The sequence below is a fragment of the Rhinatrema bivittatum genome, chromosome 8 (assembly GCF_901001135.1).
Source record: "Rhinatrema bivittatum chromosome 8, aRhiBiv1.1, whole genome shotgun sequence".
Taxonomy (NCBI): Eukaryota; Metazoa; Chordata; class Amphibia; order Gymnophiona; family Rhinatrematidae; genus Rhinatrema; species Rhinatrema bivittatum.
In genome coordinates this window covers 262,701,517-262,725,421 of record NC_042622.1, presented here as the reverse complement: position 1 = coordinate 262,725,421, position 23,905 = coordinate 262,701,517, and the positions used below count along the sequence as shown (strand labels likewise).

General features: G+C 49.4%; 1 protein-coding gene across 6 annotated transcripts in view; it reads right to left on the bottom strand.

Moving 5' to 3' along the window:
• The window catches only part of LOC115098300 (calmodulin-like), a 30,649-nt gene extending 8,306 nt beyond the window's left edge, over window positions 1-22,343 (bottom strand). Inside the window, exons 1-3 of one of the 6 annotated variants that reach the window (XM_029614821.1) lie at window positions 22,319-22,343; window positions 11,990-12,072; window positions 11,680-11,710 (exon numbers count right to left, since the gene is read on the bottom strand). In XM_029614821.1, the coding sequence (XP_029470681.1) occupies window positions 11,680-11,710; window positions 11,990-12,013 (55 nt within the window). In that variant the 5' untranslated portion in view covers window positions 12,014-12,072; window positions 22,319-22,343. Of the gene's footprint in view, window positions 1-11,679; window positions 11,711-11,989; window positions 12,073-21,513; window positions 21,605-21,654; window positions 21,919-22,318 lie in introns of those variants that run through there. The other 5 variants (XM_029614822.1, XM_029614818.1, XM_029614817.1 and 2 more) reach the window with 5 other exon arrangements.
• Between the last annotated feature and the right edge of the window lie 1,562 nt (window positions 22,344-23,905).

Genomic DNA, 23,905 nt, shown 5'->3' with positions numbered 1-23,905 from the left:
ACAGAGAGTCTTCAGTATTCAGGAACAGGAGCCACAGGCGAGTACTGGTTCCTGTAAGCAGTCTGAAATAGTAACTTACAATAACTGTGTATGAGATGGCTTCTGGAATAGAAGAGAGTTGAGGAACATAGGCCCTCGTGGAGTGAGTACCGGTTCCTATCTGCAATCTGTAATAGCAATCCTTAAGATATAGGTATGCGATATCTTCTGAGAAAGAAGAGAGTTTGTGAAGGGTTTTAGGAACATGGGCCCTCGTGGAGTGAGTACTGGTTCCTATCTGCAATAACTCACGATCTCCGTACCTGCGATAACATTTTAGACAGAAAGGAGTCATTGGGATTAGGAGCGTAGGCCCTCGTGGAGCGAGTACCGGTTCTTATCTGAATAGAACTCACAGTGTTCACGTCTGCGATCGCATCCAGGCAATAGGAGTCTTCTGAGTCTTCAGGAACGTAGGCCCTTGTGGAGGGAGTACCGGATTCCGTCCTGTATCTGAAATCAAGAAGAGAGAGAGCGGGGCCCCCGAGGAGTGGGTACCCCTAGGTAAATTTGTAGAGGCAGAGCAGCAGAGAAAGATTCCTTCTTGCTAACTCGATTCGTAGTTGCAAGCAAAGACCTTTTATGCTGGAAGCGGATGACGTCACTATGGGGGGGGGACACCCCCCGAGGTTCGCACCCTTGCCGGCACAAGTCTGGAGCGCGCGCCCATCCGTCATCAGGATCATGGCGGATCCGTAGCGTCAAGCCAGCCCGGGACTCCGGGACACAGAGGCAGAGAGAAGCCGCGGCAGCATCTGTCCATCAGAGCCAAAGGGAGTCGCCACAAAGGTAGAGAGGGTGGAGCGAGGGCGAGAATAGGCACGAAGGCAACATTAATCCCAAATGCCTGCATAAGATCCAGGTCTCAACCTAGAGAGTCCAGAATCTGGAAGGGAGGCAAGACGGGAAGGAGGCCATCTTACATATCACCATTGGCCAGAGACTGGTTTGGTGATGCTCCGTTGTCTTGGTTCTGGCACAAGGGACTTATGCCAGAGGACATTTGCATCCATAACGCTGGAACTGGCATTTTTCCTGCACAATGCTGGAACTGATGTGTTGCCTGGTTGGCATATATGACTTCAGAACCACTGAGAAGGGCACCCTGCATTGTGGTGCCAAGAGCTGCTCATTGCATTGATAGCACCGAGAATGCCGCCTTGTGTAGATGAAGCCAGAGAGAGAGTGCCTTCCTTAACAATGCCTTAGAAGCAGCCTTGTGTTGACAGCGTCAGAAATGGCACATTTAATTGATGGCATTGGAATGGCACCTTGCATTGATGGCACCCGTAACAGTTAATTGCATCAATGGTGCCAAAAACAGCATAAAGCAGTGACCCTTCTGTTGGCAGCACCAGGAACTGCTCAATGCGCCTTGCATTGATGGTGCCAGGAACTCCTCAATGCGACAATGACACTGCATTGTTGTAAGCACCTTGGCTCCATAGCACATATTATGTCAACAGTGCCAGGCACTTTTCTTCAACGCATTAGCGGTGCCAGGATTGGCACACTGCGTCAGTGTCGACTTGGCGTTTGGAGGCGTTTGGAGGCTCTTGAGTGCCGGATGGTTCCACAGCACCAGAGCGCTGTATGCTTTGAGGGTGCACAGAGTTCTTACACCCTTCTCAAACCCAAAGCCACGGTGGATCTGGCACTGTGCGGAGGGAGAATCTTATTCAAGGAGCTCTGCTCGACTTGGTTCTGGAAGCTGTAGTGAGCGAAATCTTGGTAATATCTTTTTTCTTCTTTTCTTCACTGTTGGTTTAGCACTGGAGTGCTATTGAGGGGCTCCCTAGGTAACAAGGTAAAGAAAAACTAAACACAATGACCCAAAGGACAGAAAAAAGAAACAAGAATTTTGTAACAAGTGGTACATGTCTGTGCAGTAGCATGGACAAAAAGAGAAAGGAAAATTGGTTCTTACCTGCTAATTTTCGTTCCTGTAATACCACAGACCAGTCCAGACAAGTAGGTTTATGCATCCCTACCAGCAGATGGAGGCAGAAGACAAAACTTTGGGCACTGCTACATATCTGAGAGTGCCACCTGCAGTCCCTCAGTATTGATCTGTACCCAAGCCAAAATAATTTAATGATAGGGCGGACCAAGCCCCTGGGATGGATACCCCTGACCTTGATAACCACCAACCACAGTCAATAGAGAAACTCCAGAACATGTTAACAAATTCAACATAGCTTTGAAAACCATCTTTGTGTGAGCCTAAAGGCCCAGCAGCAGAACCAGGAGTCTTTCGGCATAGATCCCAAGGATGGGCCTCTGGACTGATCTGTGATATTACAGGAACGAAAATTAGCAGATAAGAACCAATTTTCCTTTCTTGAACATACCCAGATCAGTCCAGACAAGTGGGATGTACCAAAGCTCCCCTATACCGGGCGGGAACCCGAAAGACCCGCTCTCAGTGCACTCTCACCAAAGGAGGCTGCCTCTGGGGCGTGCACACCCAAACGGTAATGCTTAGTGAAAGTGTGAAGCGAGGACCAAACTGCGGCCCTACATATCTCCTGAGGAGACACCAGTTGACACTCGGCCGACGACGCCTCATGAGTGCAAGTGGAATGAGCTTTAAGCCCCACCGGCATTGTGCGGCCCTTAGAAACGTAGGCCGAGCAAATCGTTTTGTTCAACTAGCGAGCTAAGGAAGCTTTAGATGCTTTCTCTCCATTTTTGGGTTCCCCGAATAGCACAAAAAGATGATCAGATCGATGGAAAGAGTTGGTAATCTTCAAATAACGTAACAGGGCACACTGCACATCCAAAAGATGGAGAGCCCGCCCCATAGAGGAATCCCAGGACCAGTCCGGAAATCCTGGTAACTCCACCATCTGGTTCACATGAAAGGCAGAAACCACTTTAGAGAGAAAAGAAGGCACCGTACGTAAGGAAACAGTGTCCGATGATATCTGCAGGAAAGGATCACGGCAAGAAAGAGCCTGCAACTTCGAGATCCGTCTAGCCAAGCAAATTGCTACCAAAAAGACACTCTTCAAGGTGAGAATCTTTAATAATGCTCGAGCCAAAGGTTCAAAGGGATCCTCGCAGAGAACACGTAACACTAAGTTAAGATTCCACTCTGGACACACCTTCCATAGAGGGGGACGCAGATGCTTAATATCCCTCAGAAAATGCACGACGTCAGGTGTGAAGCCAGAGACTTGCCCTGCACCTTCCCTCGGAGGCAACTCAGAGCCGAGACCTGGACCCTAAGCGAGCTAAAGACCAACTCCTTGGACAAGCCCTGCTGAAAAAAGGCCAAAATGTGCGGGACGGAAACCTGCAGCGGGTCCAAATCCTGTCGCCCACACCAATGTTACAACTGTACTCGGATAATGTGGAACCAAGGTCGAAGACCGCTTACCCTTGTGTAGGAGAGGAACACAGGACTGGAGACAGGCAGTGTAATCCAAGGGATAGTCCAGGTCAGGGCAGGCAGCGAACAATCAGGAACCAGGGCAAACAATCCAGTAGGCAGGCGGCAAGCAGGGTAATCCAATAGACAGTCCAGGACAGGGCAGGCAGCGAACAATCAGGAACCAGGGCAAACAATCCAGTAGGCAGGCGGCAAGCAGGGTAATCCAATAGACAGTCCAGGTCAGGGCAGGCAGCGAACAATCAGGAACCAGGGCAAACAATCCAGTAGGCAGGCGGCAAGCAGGGTAATCCAATAGACAGTCCAGGTCAGGCAGGTAAAATACAGCAGGCAAACCAGTAGCAGGAAACTCCAAGAAACACTTGTGGCCGAAGCAGAGAGCATCGGAGAAGGCTCTCTTTAAATAGCCAAATCTCCCGCGCAGACTGATCCCCCGTCGGCGTCTGACATCAAGGGGGCGTGTCCTGGCGCTGAGTATCGCAGGACCATGCTGCCGACGTTGAAGCGGATATCCTAGCATCACTGCCGGAGGGAACGCCCCGACTGGCACGGGACCGCGCCGCTGACGCTGCCGAGGGAGCCCTGCTGCCATTGGGGAAGAGGACGCCCTGCCCCGCGCGGAACTTTGCCGTCAACATCGAGGCAGGAGCCCCGGTGCCACCGGCAGAGGTAACAGTACCCCCCCTGCAAGGCCCTCCTCTCTTCTTCCTAGGTCCGGGTTTGCGAGGAAAATGAAGATGAAATTTGTTAAGTAAACGAGGAGTTTGTATATTATAAGAGGGTTCCCAAGTATTCTTTTCAGGCCCAAAGTTTTTCCAAGAGATTAAATATTGAAGTTGCCCTTTAACTCTTCTAGAATCCAAGATCTCCTCCACTTCAAATTGATTATCATCTTGTACTATGTGTAGATTGGCCCTCCGTTTTTTATTAGGCCAAGACATAACGGCAGGTTTGAGTAACGATATATGGAAGGTGTTGTGAATCCGCAAGGAGGATGGTAAACATAGTCTATACGTGACCGCGTTGATCTGCTGCTTGATAGGAAAGGGCCCAATGAAGCGAGGGGCAAATTTTGCTGAGGGTAAATGTAAGCGAAGGTGGCGGGTGCTTAACCAGACGAGGTCTCCACATTGGAGATGAGGAGCCGGACATCGTCTCTTATCTGCTTGAGCCTTCATTTTGGCGGCGTGTTTTACCAGTAAGGCCCGCGTCTCTGTCCACAATCTGGTCATGGAAGCAATGGTGGTATTCACCGCAGGACAATTGGAGGAGCCAACGATGGGCAAGGGAAGATGCGGTTGCCGGCCAAACACTACGAAAAACGGAGACCTGCCTGTAGCTTGACTCATGTGATTATTATGAGAAATCTCTGCCCAGACCAGCAGAGAGGCCCAATCATCTTGTCGTTGATTGACATATGCTCGAAGAAACGTTTTTAAAGATTGATTCGTCCGTTCAGTGAGTCCATTGGACTGAGGATGGTAAGCTGAGGAAAATTCAAGTTTAACTCGTAGAAGTTTGCAGAAATTAGTCCAGAATTGAGCTGTAAACTGCACCCCTCTATCGGACACAATGCTGAGCGGAAGCCCATGGAGACGAAAAATATGATGAAGAAAAAGTTGGGCTAATTTAGATGCAGAGGGTAAACCAGGTAGAGGGATAAAATGCGCCATCTTGGAAAAACGATCCACCACCACCCAGATAACGGTATTACCGTTGGAAGCCGGAAGATCCGTGATAAAATCGGTGGCAATATGCGTCCATGGGGAAGTGGGGAAGAGGCTCATTCGGCGCAGCGATAGGCAGGGCCGTGGTGAGGTTCCCGTCACCACGGCCAGAAGAAACAGATCGCATTTAAACGCGCTGATGCTCCTCCTCCTTCCTGCCTGTGTAGCCCCAGAAGTAAACGTTGCCGGAGTCGTGTGGGCAGGAAAGAGAAGAAGCATCAGCGCGTGCAGAAGAGGAGCAGCATTTGCGTTTACGGGCCGCCGCAAATTCCAAGTCGCAGCGGCCCGAGAAGAGGAAGAGGCCTGGTAGCAGGGCCACCGCGGCCCGAGAAGATCAGGGCCGCTGCAGAGCCCATCCTGCGGCGACCCACGAAGAGGAGGCCCAGAGGTGAGAGAGAGGCTGAGGGTCTGTAGAGGGTGTGTGTGTGTGTGCGTGTATGAGATGAGTTGAGAGATTGTGTTTGAGAGTGAGGACCTGAATGTTTGCAGAGACAGCATGTGCTTGAGCAAGACAGCATGTGAGAGAGAGAGAGAGAGCCTATGTGTGATAGACAGCATGTGCCAGTGAGAGACTGTGTATATGAATGATTGTATGAGAGAGAGCATGTGAGAGTGAGAGCCTGTGCTTGAGCAAGACAGCATGTGGGAGTGAGAGAGAGACTGTGTGTGTGAGAGTCAGACAGCATGTGCCAGTGAGAGACTGTGTGTATGAATGATTGTATGAGAGAGAGCATGTGAGAGTGAGAGCCTGTGCTTGAGCAAGACAGCATGTGGGAGTGAGAGAGAGCCTGTGTGTGTGAGAGTCAGACAGCATGTGCCAGTGAGAAATTGTGTGTATGAATGATTGTATGAGAGAGCATGTGACAGTGAGAGCCTGTGTGTGTGTGTGTGAGAGAAAGAAATGCATGTGAGAATGAGAACCCGACTCATTCTCTCCATCTTCTTCCCCTGAGGGAAGAAGATGGAGAGAAAAGAAACAGAAAAAAAGACAATATGAAAGGAATTGGCAAAAAAAAAATAAGAAAGGGAAGGTGGAAAAAAAAAGCCTGTGACCAACCAATTAGAAAACTAAGATCAGACAGCAAAGGCAAAAAAAAAATAGAGTACTTTTTAATGATTGGCACATGTAATCTTTGGGAATGTGCAAGAATAGCACTTTCTCTATGCAGATCTCACAATGTAGGAGATCAGCATGGAGGAAGTGGAAGCCCATGGGGCCTGCAGACAGGAGGCAGCAGAATGGACTTCAGTGTCAGTAGCAGGAATCGGCACCTCCCCAATAGCCACGCGGCAGCAGTGACAGTGGCAGCAGAGGAATGAGAGAGGCTCTGAGGTTGTGGACAAAAGAGAGGGGGTCTGCCTTTAGTGTGTGCATGTGTATGATTGGGAGTCAGCCTGGGGGTGTATGTGTGTGTATGAGAATGAACGGGTGTCTTCCTGGGGTTTGTATGTGTGAGAATAGGTGCCTGCCTGTGTGTGGTGCGTGTGTGAATGCATGGGTGCCTGCCTGGGGGTCTGTGTGTGTGAGAATGAATGTGTGCATGCCTGGGGGTCTGTGTGTGTGAGAATGAATGTGTGCATGCCTGGGGGATGGGGAGGGAGTGTGAGAAAATGAATGGGAGCCAATAAAAGAAACAGACTGATAGATGAAGTTTGTAACGCTTGCTTGGGCTTGAAGTGTACGAAACACCAACCTTCAATTGAAGATTTAGCCAATGAAATTCAGCAACAAAAAAAAGTCACTAAGCAGGTAAGGTAAAGAATTATTTGTTTTTGCTTTATTAATAAATACAGTACATATATTAAAATTATAACTTTGTTATTAATTAGAGCTACAAATATCACAAAATTATGGATTTTTCTAGAAGTGACACACCGCCCAAGTTATGCCCGGGTTTTTTATGAATTTTGACACACTGAGCTCAAAAGGTTGGCCATCACTGCACTAGAGCATTGAGACCCACCGCCCCGGTCTCTCTCTGGTGACTGAAGAACTTATCCGTCTTGGCATTGGATCTTGTTGCCATGAAGTCCAGTTGAGGAGTCCCCCAATGGGCATAAATGTGATTCCAGGCTTCTGCGGAAAGTTCCCACTCCCCCGGATTCAATTGCTGCCGGCTAAGATAATCTGCTTGAAAGGTGCCCACTCCTGCGACATGTGAGGCAACAAGCCCTTTGAGATGGAGTTCTGCACATCTGAACAAGAGTTGAGCCTCCCGGGCCTCGGCGTGACTCTTGGTTCCCCCCTGGCAGTTGATGTATGCCACCGTTGTCGAGTTGTCTGAAAACACTCATACCATTCGATCGTGGACCAAGGGCAGAAACACTTGAAGAGCCCTGCGCAACGCCCTTATCTCCAGTCGATTTATGGACCACGACCATTCTGACAACGACCAGATGCCCAGACACACCGCTCCCTGGAGTCTGGCATCTGTGGTCACCACCACCCAATCCGGGACTTCAAGCGGCATTCCTTTCTCCAAATTGCTCCTTGTCATCCACCACGCCAGACTGGACCTGGCCTCCTTTAATAGGGGTAATGGTAGAAAATACTGTTCCGATAGGGGGCTCCAGTGGGACAACAATGCCTTCTGCAGGGGGCGCATATGAGCGAATGCCCAAGGCACCAGCTCCAACGTCGAGGCCATTGATCCCAGAACCTGTAGATAGTCCTGGACTTTGGGAACCGGAAGGTGAAGCAGGCGATCTATCTTACCTTGGATCTTGACCACCCAGTCCGCAGTGATGAACAATCTTCCCTGATGAATGTTGAAATGGGCGCCCAAGTGCTCTAGGACCTGAGAAGGAACCAAGTGACTCTTCGGCAGACTGATGATCCAGCACAGTGACTCCAGTAGAGAACACACCCGGAGCACTGACTGTGAGCACTCCTTCTGCGACTTTGCTCTGATGAGCCAATCATCCAGATAGGGATGCACCAGAATCCCATCCTTCCTTAGGGATGCCGCTCGACCACCATCACTTTTGTGAAAGTACGAGGAGCTGTGGCAAGGCCGAAAGGAAGGGCCCGAAACTGAAAATGCTGACCCAGCACCTTGAAATGGAGAAACCTCTGGTGGTCCTGTCGAATGGGGATATGCAGATAGGCCTCAGTGAGATACAGAGAAGCCATAAACTCTCCTTTTCGGACCACTGCTATCACAGTGCGCAAAGTCTCCATCCGAAAACATGGTACCTTCAAACTTCAAACTCCAGTTGACCTCCTGGAGATCCAGGATGAGTCGAAAGGTGCCCTCCTTCTTTTGCACCATGAAATAAATGGAGTACCTTCCTTGCCCTTGCTCTGAAACCAGAACCAGGACTACAGCTTCCAGATTTAATAACCTTTGGATGGTCCCCTCGATGGCTGCTCTTTTGCTTTGGGAAAGAAAGCGTGACTCCAGAAAGGTCGACCTGAGAGGGCGGGAAAACTCTAAGGTGTAGCCTTCCCTAACGACCTCTAGCACCCACTGGTCGGAGGTGATCTTGTCCACTCCTCGTAAAACCGAGACAGTCTGTCTCCGATCGCCAAATCCAAGGAGTGGACCTGCTAGACTTCATTGGGAAGACTTGAGTCCACCCATTCCCTGGACGGACCCCACCTCTAGAAGGCTTTCTGGGACCTCGAAAGGACTGCTGTCTGAGGGCTGTTGCAACGTTGAAGATCCGGCAGACTTGCCAGAGGGAAAATGTCTTGCCTCTTGAAAATGAGGTTGAGAGGAAAAGGGCTTCTGCGCCGCCTTCTTATCTTTCGGCAGCCTGTTGCCCCTGGTCCCTCCCAGAGACTTCATGAGCTGGTCGAGGTCCTCCCCGAACATAAGCTTGCCCTTAAAGGGAAGGTTACTCAGCTGTAACTTGGACGAGAGATCCCCTGACCAATTGAGCAGCCACAACAGTCATCTTGCTGCCACCACCATGCTACGCGCTGTAGTCTGCCCGAGGTCATGTAAGGCATCGGTCACATACTCAACCCCCGCCTCGAGGCGGGCTGCCTGGAGTGGTGACAGCATCCCTGCTCCTGAGGCTTCTGGATCCAGCGTAAACAGGCGCGCTGCATCAGAATGGCACAGACTGCCGCTAGGGGCCTCAAAAACTCATTTAAGCTGTACTTCCAGCTTCCGAACCTGCACGTCCTTCAGAGCAACCGTCCCAGGAATTGTGGTTTTCTTGTTGACTGCTGATAAGGCGGCATCCACCTTCAGGATTTTGAGGGAATCTAAATGATCCTGCAGCAATGGATTAAACTTTGCATTGCTTTCCCCACTTTCAAGCCGGAGTCCGGGAAGTCCCACTCCCAGTTGATCAGCTTTTGGATCTTTTTAGGAATGAGGAAGGTGCTGGAGGGTTTCTGCACCGGATTAACCCCCTCGTTATCCGATTCCTCCAGGGAAAGCTTCACCCCCAATTCCTCCAGCACCGGGGGGATAAGGGGTCTCAGCTCCTCCCTCTTGAACAGGCAGACCATGCGCGGGTCGTCGCCTTCAGCTTCGGGCCCCTTCACAGGCCCCCTGATCATCCTTAATGTTATCTGGATCCTGGGGATGTCCCACATCTGGGCCAGCATCCAGGTCCTCCACCGGAGACAAGCCACCCTCATCCTGAGGGTCATCAGAATCCTCCGAATCCCCGGTATCTGCACCCAGATGCGGCTGAACGGGGTCCCCAAGGCTGCCCCCCGTGATCCTGCAGTCCTCGACGGGTCACCCCTCAGTCTCTTAGCGGAGTCTGAGGGACTGTCCTTAACACGCCTCTTCCTGGCTTCCCTAGCCAGGAAGGCCTCATGGAGCAAAAGGACAAATTCAGGCGAGATGCCCTGAGGACACTTCCGGGCTGTTGGGATCCGGCCCAGACGCCCCCTCCGCACGCTGCTGGACCACAAGGGGATAAGGGGGGGGGGAGAATCTCGGTCCTTCCCCCTTTCCCAACTCCCCATCCATGGGGGAAGGACCGAGGGCCTGAGACCCTCCCGCGGTCCACGCTGACCGCGAAGCCCTCCGTTTTGTAGGCTTGGCTGAAGCACGCTCCCCCACCCCTGCACACTCCGTGCAAAGGGAGAGGGGGGTGAGATAGGCGGTCCAGACTCCGCAGGCCTCCACCAGTGGCCTATCAGTCATCCTGCCAAAAGAAAAGCACCTCCGTGCGCTGGATTTGCCAGGGGGGAGGGTCCTGCTGGCGCAAATCAGAAGCGCTGATGCCACGGGAAATGCGTGCGGGCGCCGCTGTAAAAAACACACAAGTAGGGGTCACTCTCCCCCAGCTGGGGGCACCGTACTGAGGCGCCAAAGGCCAATCCTCCCCCCTTGTCCAGCCCGGATCCTCCAGGGCCGACCCTCGACGATCCCGCCGAGCAGAGCGCCTGACAGACAGCCCTGGTACTCAGCCTGAGCTGCCGCTCAGCCTCCTCCTAGCTTTCCCTTTTTTTTTTTTTTTTTAAAGGAACCCCAGCAGCAAGAACGCAGGAAAGAAAAGAGCCCCAAAGGGGGATAACTTCCCTGAATCCAAGGGGCAGGCGGAGGAGGATTTCGGGACCCACTGAGGGAACCAGTCCCCTGGCAATCAGTGGTCCCGGGGTCGCAGGCTAAAACCTGCCAGGGGTATCCAACCCCCCCACCCATTCATCCGGCTCAACCCTGGCCCTCAACAGGAACCTGGCACCTCGGGGAGCAGAAATCTTCCAAACACCAGATCAGTCAAGATTGCAGGTAAACTACATCTATCATCTGCTGGAGACAGAGAAGTTCTGAGGGACTGCAGGTGGCACTCTCTGTTATGTAGCAGTGCCTCAAAGTTTTGTTCTCTGCCTCCATCTGCTGGTAGGGATGAATAAAACCCACTTGTCTGGACTGATCCGGGTATGCTCAGGAACGAGGGATTTGCAAGAAATTCCTGCGCATGCTCAGCAGACGACAGAGCTAGAGAGAGAGAGGTCTGTTTGGCGTCATCAGATGACGTCACCCAAGGGTCATGACTAATTCAGCCCTGCTTCTCGATGGAGAGCGTTCCAGACACTATGAACAGAGAGAGGAAGCACAGGGAGGATCTTCCTCACACTCTAATCAAACACTGGAAAACAGAAGGCGAGCGTTCTTACGCTATGAACACAGAGACAGGAAATACAAAGAGAAAGTTCCTTACAGTCCAATCAAAAACAACAACACAGGGAGAAAATTCCTTAAACTCTGAGCAACGAGAGAAAAAACAGAAGAGCAAGTCATTGCACTATGAACAGAGACAGGAAACACAGGGCAAAAGTTATTTACAGACTGAGCACAAAAGGCAAGACAAATGTACTTTTTACTGCAGAGAAAGGATTGAAAAAGGTAGAAAATGTTCTTTTTGGTCCCCAACCAACAGCTTGTGAAGCCAGAAGGCGGCAGGCTTCTCTAACCATGGCTGCAGAAAGAGAGAATGAGCAAAAAAACGAGAGGGAGAGAGGTGAAAATAGTGAGAGAGAGAGAGCGAAAAAAAGGAAAAATGGAAGGGGGTGGGAAACGCCCGGGAAAAGCAGGCCAAGCTCACCTGCAATCTTCTCCTCGGACAGCTGGTCCTGCTGCAAAAGGTAAAGGCCATCATTAGCCCACGCCAGGGAGGTAGGCATGAAACAGACTGAGAGGGCCTCACCCCTATGAACAGACACACAAGCATATACAAGCAGCAGCGCCCTGCACACACACACACACACACACACACACGCACACACACGCACGATCACGCACACACACACGCAGTCACGCACACGCAGTCACATACACCCACACACATGCACACGCGCACACACACACACACACGCACGCACGCGCGCACACACGCGCACACACACGCGCTTCACCTGATTAGGACTCTGATGGTCCATCTCCTCTGTCCTCTTCACCTGTAACCCAGCGTGGCACCACCATACACCTTAATGAGAGCCTGAAGAAAAATCAAACATGGCTAGGTGATAAATGTGGACTTCATAAAGCTCCTGATAACTTTTCCTAGGGGTACTGACTCCAGATGCCACGACAAGAGTGAACCTCCACGCGTAAGCCAGGGTGTGCTGGATAGGATCTTAAATTATTAGTGCTCGTCCTAAGACCTTCATTGTGCCAAAAAGAGCTGGGGCTCATAGAATGTAATATGTACAGGTAACATGCTCTATGAGAGGCCTGCAGCCTCATGAGACTGGGATCAGGGTATGCTCTGGTAAAGAAGACCTGCCGTCTCCTGAGACTGGGATCAGTGTGTGCTCTGGTAAAGGAGACCTGCCGCCTCCTGAGACTGGGGATCAGTGTGTGCTCTGGTAAAGGAGACCTGCCGCCTCCTGAGACTGGGGATCAGTGTGTGCTCTGGTAAAGGAGACCTGCCGCCTCCTGAGACTGGGGATCAGTGTGTGCTCTGGTAAAGGAGACCTGCCGTCTCCTGAGACTGGGATCAGGGTGCGCTCTGGTAAAGGAGACCTGCCGTCTCCTGAGACTGGGATCAGGGTGCGCTCTGGTAAAGGAGACCTGCCATCTCCTGAGACTGGGATCAGGGTGCGCTCTGGTAAAGGAGACCTGCCGTCTCCTGAGACTGCCCATCAGTGTGTGCTCTGGTAAAGGAGACCTGCCGTCTCCTGAGACTGGGATCAGTGTGCGCTCTGGTAAAGGAGACCTGCCGTCTCCTGAGACTGGGATCAGTGTGCGCTCTGGTAAAGGAGACCTGCCGTCTCCTGAGACTGGGATCAGGGTGCGCTCTGGTAAAAGGAGACCTGCCGTCTCCTGAGACTGGGATCAGTGTGTGCTCTGGTAAAGGAGACCTGCCGTCTCCTGAGACTGCGGATCAGTGTGTGCTCTGGTAAAGAAGACCTGCCATCTCCTGCGACTGGGATCAGTGTGTGCTCTGGTAAAGAAGACCTGCCGTCTCCTGAGACTGGGATCAGTGTGTGCTCTGGTAAAGAAGACCTGCCGTCTCCTGAGACTGCGGATCAGTGTGTGCTCTGGTAAAGGAGACCTGCCATCTCCTGCGACCAGTGTGTGCTCTGGTAAAGGAGACCTGCCGTCTCCTGAGACTGCGGATCAGTGTGTGCTCTGGTAAAGAAGACCTGCCGTCTCCTGAGACTGGGATCAGTGTGTGCTCTGGTAAAGGAGACCTGCCGTCTCCTGAGACTGCGGATCAGTGTGTACTCTGGTAAAGGAGACCTGCCGTCTCCTGAGACTGCGCATCAGTGTGTGCTCTGGTAAAGGAGACCTGCCGTCTCCTGAGACTGCGGATCAGTGTGTGCTCTGGTAAAGGAGACCTGCCGTCTCCTGAGACTGCGGATCAGTGTGTGCTCTGGTAAACCCTTATGCATTATTTATTTATTTATTTTTAGATTTTTATATACCGGTGTTCCTATATGAAATAAAGATCACATCGGTTTACATTGAAACAGAACATGAAAATTGCCAAAAGGCATTACATAGAACAAGGTTATGAAACTTCGTCTGTTGGATACTTCTTCCAATTTTTGAATTAAGATCTTTTGGCTAAAATAGCCTCTTTCACCTCACCTTTTAACCATGCCGGTTATCGTTTTGCCTTCCTTCCACCTTTCTTAATGTGTGGAATACATCTGGACTGTGCTTCTAGGATTGTATTTTTTAACAATGACCACGCCTCTTGCACACTTTTTGCCTTTGTAGCTGCTCCTTTCATATTTATTTTCTAACAATTTTTCTCATTTTATCAAAGTTTCCCTTTTGAAAGTTTAGCACGAGAACCTTGCATTTGCACACTGTTCCTCTTCCAGTCATTAAATCAAATTTGATCATATTATGATCACTATGGCCAAGCGGCCCCACCACCGTTACCTCTCTCACCAAGTCCTGTGCTCCACCGAGAATTAGATCTAAAATTGCTCCCTCTCTCGTCGGTTCCTGAACCAATTGCTCCATAAAGCTATCATTTATTCCATCCAGGAACTTTATCTCTCTAGCGTGTCCCGATGATACATTTACCCAGTCTATATTGGGGTAATTGAAGTCTCCCATTATTACTGCACTACCAATTTGGTTAGCTTCCCTAATTTCTCTTAGCATTTCACTGTCCGTCTCACCATCTTGACCAGGTGGACGGTAGTATACCCCTATCACTGTAGTCTTCCCTGACACACAAGGGATTTCTACCCATAAAGATTCAATTTTGTATTTAGTCTCATGCAGGATGCTTATCCTGTTGGACTCTATGCCATCCCGGACATAAAGCGCCACACCTCCTCCCGGGTGCTCCTCTCTGTCATTGCGATATAATTTGTACCCCGGTATAGCACTGTCCCATTGGTTGTCCTCTTTCCACCATGTCTCTGAGATGCCAATTATGTCTGTCGTCATTCACTGCTATACATTCTAATTCTCCCATCTTACTTCTTAGACTTCTGGCATTAGCATACAAACATTTCAAAGTTTGTTTTTTGTTTGTATTTTCATTCTGCTTTTTAATTGATAGGGATAAGTTTGAATTTTTTAGCTCAGGTGAGTTTTTAGTTACAGGCACTTGGACTACTTTTCTTGTTATTAGAACCTCACTGTCGGGATGCCCTAATTCTAATGCATCATTAGTATCCTTTAAAGATACATCTCTCCGAACCATGCGCTGCTGAGCGACTGTTGGCTTTCCCCTTTGTTCTAGTTTAAAAGCTGCTCTATCTCCTTTTTAAAGGTTAGCGCCAGCAGTCTGGTTCCACCCTGGTTAAGGTGGAGCCCATCCCTTCGGAACAGACTCCCCCTTCCCCAAAAGGTTCCCCAGTTCCTAACAAAACTGAATCCCTCTTCCTTGCACCATCGTCTCATCCACACATTGAGACTCCGGAGCTCTGCCTGCCTCTGGTGACCTGCGCGTGGACAGGGAGCATTTCAGAGAATGCTACCCTGGAGGTTGTGGGTTTATGCTTTCTACCTAAGAGCCTAAATTTGGCTTCCAGAACCTCCCTCCCACATTTTCCTATGTCGTTGGTGCCCACATGTACCACGACAGCCGGCTCCTCCCCAGCACTGTCTAAAATCCTTTCTAGGTGACGCATGAGGTCCGCCACTTTCGCACCAGGTAGGCATGTTACCAGGCGATCCTCACGCCCACCAGCCACCCAGCTGCCTACATTCCTAATAATCGAATCACCAACTATGACGGCCGACCTAACCCTTCCCTCCTGGGCAGTAGGCCTTGAAGACACATCCTCGGTGTGAAAGGACAATGCATCACCTGGAGAGCAGGTCCTTGGTACAGGATCCTTTCCTGCTACACCTGGTTGATGCTCTCCAATCATGAGACCTTCTTCCTCCAAGGCAGCACCAGGGCTCTCAGTCTGAAGTTGGGACTTGGCTACTATATCCCTGAAGGTCTCATCTATATACCTCTCTGTCTACCTCAGCTCCTCCAGGTCTGCCACTCTAGCCTCCAGAGATCGGACTCGTTCTCTGAGAGCCAGGAGCTCTTTGCATCGCATTGACATGTACAACTTGTCACCGTGGGTATAAAATCATACATGTGACACTCTATGCAAAAGACTGGGAAGCCCCCCTCTTGCTGCTGCCTTCATCTCAAATTTGTTCAGTTCCTAGTTAAGTTTTAGGTTGCTATGGGAGTAGGAATGTGTCTAATTAACGTCCTTTAAATGTATTAGTGGATTCACTATGTCTGGTAGTGGCCTACAGGGGAATGATCAAACTTTCAATAAGTTGTTTTGTTTTTTTTTGTGATTTCTTGATTGAGGTGGTTGAGATTGTCATCTGAGATTGGTAAGCCATTGTGCGATAAGGCGTGAATGGTCTACATTGACATTGGTAGAATGGTCGTTTGTATGGGTAATAATGTTTGCAAGGGTAATGCTCTGTTGATAATGTGAGTGATGAGACTGCTACACTTTGTTCTTTTAATTGTGAGACCATCTCTGTCAACCTGTCGCCAAATAGGTTGTTTCCTTTGCAAGGGAGGTCAGCAAGTTTTTCATGAACATCATCTCTTATGGCACTCGCTCTAAGCAATGCGATTCTGCGTACCACTATAAACGTTGCCCACATTCTCACAAAGGTGTCAAAGGCCTCAAATCATTCTTATCAGATGGCATAAACCTTCCTCCATATCTGATTTAATTTGAGCTTGTGTTTGTGCATCAGTACTAGAGGGACTTCCAGGTTTTCATCCCTGTAAGCATTCAAATAAGTATTAAGTAATGTAATGTAGAATTGGTGCTGTATATCCTTGAATTCAGCATAGTACCTTGAAACATCTTTTTCCCCAAAGCCGTCCAGATATTTAGCGGCTTTACCTGGGAGTATATCTGAGTACAGCCTTATTTTCTTTGCTTTTTTGAGCGCTGACTCAACAACAACAAAAGCATATGGAAGTTGCACTGATTCATAATGGGCGGACTTTCGTAATCTAAATTTTAGATCTATTTTCCTAGAGATGGTAGGGATAGAAAAAGGACATGTCCAGGATTTGTCTAGTAAGCCCTCCAACACTGTGTGAGAGGGTAGTGCTGAGGGTTCTGATGGTACAAATATACTCAATATTCCATGAACCTCTGACCTTTGATCTGGTATCTTTTTTATTTCAACTTTAAGGAAGGAGCTCACTTCTCTATAAATTTAGAGTATGTCAAGTCTTCAGGAGGTGAAGACGGTTCAGGTGGTCCTGAAGGGATTCCTGTTGATGATCCCGGAGATGTTGGCGAGGAGGCTGGGACATTTCAGTCCTGTTCTGAATCCGTTGGGCTGAGATCATGTCCCATGGATCCTTCTGTCTGTTCATCTCCCAGAGGGGAAGATGGTAAAGATCTTATGAATATGTTATCCTCAGAGTCTCTTGAAGAATCCTGCCTGTGGGGGGATTCGGGTAGTGATGCAAAGAAATTCTTCAGAATATGAGATATATGAGTCATTGCTTGTAATGCTGCAGACCTCCCCTTGGGGCGGGATGTTTAGCTAGTATGGGATGGAACCTTCTTTGGAAGAGGTGCCTGTAGGATGGCAGAGTCTGACTTTCTTTGGGACCCCAATCAGCCCTGGGGCTCTCGGTGGGATTTGTGCCTTTTTACAAGAGGTTCCTGCAACTGGGGCTGTTCTCTTTTATGCTTTGATACCTGTGATAGGCCCGAGTATACCATGCCTTTTGATGAAGAGGAAGAATTGTTAGTAAGTTGGACTACTTCTACGTCAGAACCATTCGCAAATTCTTCTTGAGTAAACACTATTTGTGGATCTGGACACCACTGAGCTTGGTTCCTTCCTGTGGGAAGGTCCCTGGGATTATGGTGCTTCGATTGCATCGAAGAGATTTCTTTCCTAGATATATGAATCGGAGGATCCTTCACTGGTGTTGTGTTGTGCATCGATCGACGCATTGCGTCTTTCTTTGAGCATCAATGCAGTTCTTGCATAGAGTGCTTTTTCACTTCGTGCATTGACCGATGCGACGTTACATGTCGAACGTGTCAATGGATTCAGACTCGACTGTTCTTGCAGCGAGTGAGCAGACACGTTGTGCATCAGATGACTGGACTGCTTCGGCTGCTTCATGCGTCTGGCGTGCCTCATGTAACGGATGAGCCAACAGACTCAAGTCACGTGCTCTTTCCCCAACTCGATGCCTCAGGCCCTGCTCCTGAGGATTTTTTTGATGTATCGGGGTCTTTTGGGCTTTTATCGCCCGAGCATTTTGCATTCTTTGTAGCTTCCTTGGAGCATTTACTTTTTGGCCGAGGGTCCAATGAAGAAGATCTAGTTGTGGTAGATTTTTTCTTTTTTTCCTACTGGCATCGTCTGCGTTGATCCATGGGTCGGGACATATGACCCAGATTGGTCGCCCCTCAATTTAATCTTTTCTGCCCTCTGCCTTTGGGCCCCCGAGGATATCCTGCCGCAATCCCCGCAGGATGTCTGGTCATGATCTGATCCTATGCAAATATGGCAAAATTATGGCAGAATTTAAATTCAGGTGTTCTCGGAGACATATTAGCACTTAAAAGTGCTTTTTGGGGTACATTAAAGTGTGTTGAAAGAAGCTGAAGAGAAAAATTTTGGCACGAGAGGAGCATGATCATGAGCTGCCACTGAGAAAAACTGAGCGGGGGAGAGGAATTGCACGGGAAGAGCCATGCAGGTGCACAGAGCACAACTCTGTATTCTTTGAGAGGATTCTGCATCCAGCTGCCCAGGAGGATATCCCAGAGAGCATGGCTAATTCAGCCTGCTAGTCTATGGAAGAAACCCCAACCCCTGCCATTTCCTCATCTACTACTACTATTTATTTTTTAAATACTACTAGATATACACAGTGCTCACCTATCAGGACTGAGTGAAAAGTGTGCAAAATGTATAGAAGGAACACCTTTCCACATCTCACCATTGGCAGAAATATTAAACCTTTCCACATCTCACCATTGGCAGAAATATTATATGAATACTTCAGTTCTGTGTTCACTAAAGAGGACCCTGGAGAAGGAGCATCGCTAGTTAATAAGAAACTGGAGGGGAGTGGAGTAGATGAAACTCCATTTACAATAGAGAATGTATGGGAAGAGCTGGGGAAACTGAAAGTGGACAAAGCCATGGGGCCTGATAAGGTTCATCCCAGGATACTGAGGGAGCTCAGAGATGTGCTGGCAGATCCGCTGTGTGACTTATTCAATAAATCCCTAGAAACAGGAGTGGTGCCGAGTGATTGGAGAAGAGCGGTGGTGGTCCCGCTTCACAAGAGTGGGAACAGAGAAGAGGCTGGTAACTACAGACCAGTTAGCCTCACCTCAGTGGTGGGAAAAGTAATGGAGTCACTGTTGAAAGAAAGAATAGTGAACTATCTACTGTCGGGAGAATTGCTGGACCAGAGGCAGCATGGATTCACCAGGGGAAGATCCTGTCAGACAAATCTGATTGATTTTTTGACTGGGTAACCAAGGAATTGGATCGAGGAAGAGCACTCAATGTCATCTACTTGGACTTCAGCAAAGCTTTTAACACAGTCCAGCACAGGAGACTGGTGAATAAAATGAGAAACTTAGGAGTGAGTGCCAAGGTGGTGGCCTGGATTACAAACTGGTAGACGGACAGAACACAGACAATGTGTGGTGGTGAATGGAACTCTCTCTGAAGAGAGAGCTGTGTTGAGCGGAGTGCCGCAGGGATCGGTGTTGGGACCATTCCTGTTCAATATCTTTGTGAGCGACATTGCGGATGGGATAGAAGGTAAGGCTTGTCTTTTTGCGGATGACACTAAGATCTGCAACAGGGTGGACATGCCGGAAGGAGTGGAGAGAATGAGACGGGATTTAAGGAAACTGGAAGAGTGGTCGAAGATATGGCAGCTGAAATTCAACACCAAGAAGTGCAGAGTCATGCATTGGGGTGTGGAAATCCGAAAGAACTGTATTCAATGGGGGGGAGAAGGGCTGATGTGCACGGAGCAGGAGAGAGACCTTGGAGTGATGGTGTCTAATAATCTGAAGTCGGCGAAACAATGTGACAAGGCGATAGCTAAAGCCAGAAGAATGCTGGGCTGCATAGAGAGAGGAATATCGAGTAAGAAAAGGCATGTGATTATCCCCTTGACAGGTCCTTGGTGAGGCCTCACCTGGAGTTCAGTTCAGGAGACCGTATCTCCGAAGGGACAGAGACAGGATGGAGGCGGTCCAGAGAAGGGCGACCAAAAAGGTGGAGGGTCTTCATCGAATGACTTATGAGGAGAGATTGAAGAATCTAAATATGTACACCCTGGAGGAAAGGAGGAGCAGAGGTGATATGATACAGACTTTCAGATACTTGAAAAGTTTTAATGATCCAAAGATGACAAACCTTTTCCATCAGGGAAAAAAAATCAGCAGAACCAGGTGTCACAATTTGAAGCTCCAGGGAGGAAGACTCAGAACCAATGCCAGGAAATATTTCTTCATGGAGAGGGTGGTGGATGCCTGGAACGCCCTTCCGGAGGAAGTGGTGAAGACCAAAACTGTGAAGGAGTTCAAAGAGGCGTGGGATAAACACTGTGGATCCATAAAGTCTAGAGGATGTGAATGAAGTGAAGAGGCATGGGGGCAGCTTGCGGGAATGACGGCTACTACCTGGAGATTAATATCCTAATTCAATAAACATACACAAGGTTAATGTGACTCCAACATTAGTCTATGCTTCAACGGCAAGAGGAAATGTGAACAAAAAAGGATTTGCATTCACAAAAAAGCAGGGGAGTAGCTTGCTTGATACGGCGGTTACTACCCCAAACCAAATAAGCCTGATACTTTACTTTCAATGATATCCAGCATAGCTCTCTGCTTCAACGGCAGGGGGAATGATGAAAAGATGATTTATATTCGGACAACAACCAACAAGACTGAGTTGCACAGGCTGGGTAAACATGCGTGGGAGTAGCTTGCTAGGATGGCGGGTACTACCCCTAAACAATTAGCTAGATACTTCACTTAGATGCAGCTCCAGCACTACTAAATACATCGATGGCGGGAGTGGAAGGGAAATAGAACAAAAAAGGTCACTTACAAGGGACAAGAGTAACAGATAAGTATGGGGGGGGGAAAAAAAAAGTGAAAGCTTGCTGGGCAGACTGGAAGGGTCTTCTTCTGCCATCATTTCTTTGTTTCTATGTTACCCCCACTGCCCAGTTTCATCTGTCACAGAATGCATCCCTGGCTGCCTACACCCCAAGATTGAAGGATCAGGATCTGATCATGTCTTTTTGTGCGATGGATCACCTTTTAGATTCTACGGTTTCCCTCGAACTCAGATAGTCAAAAGTCCATCCCTCATCCAGGTACACCATCAGTCTATGCATATCCCAGAACTTGTCTGGCTTGTTTTTCCTCTTGCACCTACGCAGTGGCAACAGGATGCCAGGGACACACCAAGCCAAAACACAAGAGGGCTGGGCACACACTGATCAAAGACGTCAGTTGAGATTTTAGAATAATAATTGAAAAAAAAAAAAAGCCAAAAGTGAGAAACAGAGTGAACTGGTTACAGAAGCAAGAAAATTATGCTGCAAGATTAAAGGGCACAATCAGATTCCCTTCAATAGTTTCCTGGCAAATTCAGGAAATGCTCAGATCTCTGACAGTGCTGGAGGTAGGTACATTATTGCCAGGTGGGACCCTGGTTGCAGGGATACAGATGGAAAGGTATTGATAGAATCAGTTATATGACACCATGTTTAGGTCGTCTTGCAAGTACAGGTAGGTGTTACGTAAGGCAGCAGAAATAGGTAGGTCAAGGACATGAATCTAAACTGTAAAATATGTCAAGTGCAGCTGCCGCTAACTCTCCTCCTCCTCCTCCTCCTTGCTACCACTTGCCCCTCCACAGTACCGCACAGCTATTTGCCTTACCCGCAGAAAACATCCCTGCCACTTACAGCTCATTCTGGATATGGTGCAGTGCTTCCCTGGCACATGCTCCTATCGGCAGACACCCTGAGCTAGGCTGCAGTAACTCTGCAACCTGCCCCTACCTGCAGCCTTCCACCACTGTACTATGCTACCTCTCTGCTACCTACCCCTACCTGGAGGTTGAACAGGACGTAGTCCGAGAGCGTGTCCCTGCTTGCGTAGTGTCGCCAGGAGCTTCAAAGTTAGGTTTACCTACTGCAGATGCCCAGAGCCTAGTCCTGACCTGGTATGAAGAAGGAGGAGCCTGCACAGGGAAGGTTGCTTCTTTCATTGGATCCACCCTCCCCGTCCCTGCAGAACTAGTTATGGTAGATGATAAAGGGAAAATTGGTTCTTACCTGCTAATTTCCGTTTCTGTAATGCCACAGATCAGTCCAGACAAGTGGGATTTATGCATTTCTACCAGAGATGGAGGCAGAGAACAAAACCTTGAGGCGCTGCTACATAACCAAGAGTGGCACCTTCAGTCCCTTCAGTATGGACTGGTACCCAAGCCAAGATTCGACAAAGAAAACCATTCCCCTAAAATAGGGCAAACTAGACACCAGGGTTGGATTCCCTGGGAAAAAACAGTAGACAACAAACTCTTAGCAACTGCTAACCTCAAAAGGACCAGTAGTATGTTCTATTGCAAGAACTATTCGGAGAACATTCAAGACAATACTAGGACAGTCAGTCTTTCGGATTCCCGCCCAGTGTAGGGTGGCTTGGGTACATCCCACTGGTCTGGACTGATCTGGGTATGTTCAGGAAAGGAAAGTTGGTTCTTACCTGCTAATTTTCGTTCCTGTGATACCACAGATCAAGCCAGAGGCCCACCCCTTTTCAGATTCCGAAAGACTGCCTTAAGCTGGAATTATTGGCTGAGTTTTCCTATTGCCGACGCTCTTGAAGGAGCAGGTTCTTAGGCGATATTCTTGTTTTATTATTCAGTTATGGGCGAGTGGGTGGGTGGTTGTGTTTGGGTTCCAACCCCTTCGCCTGTTAGTTGTTGTCGGCTTGGGTACAGGCCAATACTGAGAGATTGCAGGTGATGCTCGGATATGTAGCAGTGCCCAAGGTTTTGCTCTCTGACTCCACCTGCTGGTAGGAATGCACAACCCACTCGTCTGGACTGATCTGTGGTATTACAGGAACGAAAATTAGCAGGTAAGAACCAAATTTTCCTTTTTGCCTAAGCATGCCCTTCCCTGGATGAAAGGAGGTGAACCATGAGTGGGCCGCTGCTCTCAGATCACTATCAGACACTGGCTCTGACACAGGGGCAGTGAGTAATAGTTTCTGCTCTAAACCTCAGAAGGAGGAGTCAGTCTAGGTCTGTTCCTGAACATACCCAGACCAGTCCAGACAAGTGGATTTATGCATTCCTAGCAGATGGAGGCAGAGAACAAAACCCCGAGGCACTGCTCCATAACAGAGCACCACCTGCAAGCCCGCAGTATTTCAGTCTCCAGCAGATGATAGAAGTGCATCCCTGCAGTCCTGACGGGTTTGATGTTGGAGACTGGAAGGTGCTCCTCAAGGTGGCAGGTTCCATTTCTTTGGGCCATCCCTCGGGTCGAGCCAGGCGAATGAGGGGTTGGATACGCCTGCCTGTGCTAGCCCGTGATTCCCGGGGCCCTCGATAGCCAGGGGACTGGCTCCCTCTTGGTGCTGAAGCTGACTCGCTCAGGAAAGTATCCCCCCTAAGGGGCTCTTCTTTTTCCATTGCTGTTTATTGCCTGTTTTGAGATGTAAAGTTTTGGGGTTTTTTTTTTAAACAGTCTCTCTTCTGGAGCAGCAAGGCATAGCAGGACAGTCAGCCAGCATGGCAGTACAGTGAGCAGTCAGGCCCGACGTTCTGGGTCTGTGTCGGGGTGGGGGACCATAGAGGTCTGCTGGCGGAGGGCAATGTTTTTGTTTCCCCAGTGAGGACAGGCCCGTTTTCACCGCAGAGGCCTGCACTGCGAACAGCAAGGCTATCTTTCGTGTGCGCATCTTTCCTGCTGCTGCAGTTTCTCCCGTGTGTCAGCAGCATCTCTGGCGGCCTCCAGGCCACGTGGGTCAGCCATTTTCGCTATTTCTCCCATGGGGGCTGTGTTATGGCAGACAAGCCGCGGATTGAGGCTTGAAAAGCCTGTGGAGTCTGGTCTGTATACCTAAACTCCCACTCCCTTTGCACTTCATGTGCTCTGGGAGGAGAGGGATCCTCCTCTAAGCCCAGGAGGGCTTCTCTGTCATCAGCGTCTGTGGCAGGGGCCAAGGTGAGGGCTTCTGTTCCCGCTCCCTCTGAAGGGGCTCCGGACTGCAACACTCCAGCCAGCGGGGCTTCTGCTGAGGGACCTCCCTCCCCCCGTGGTGCAGGGTGATGAAGGCTCT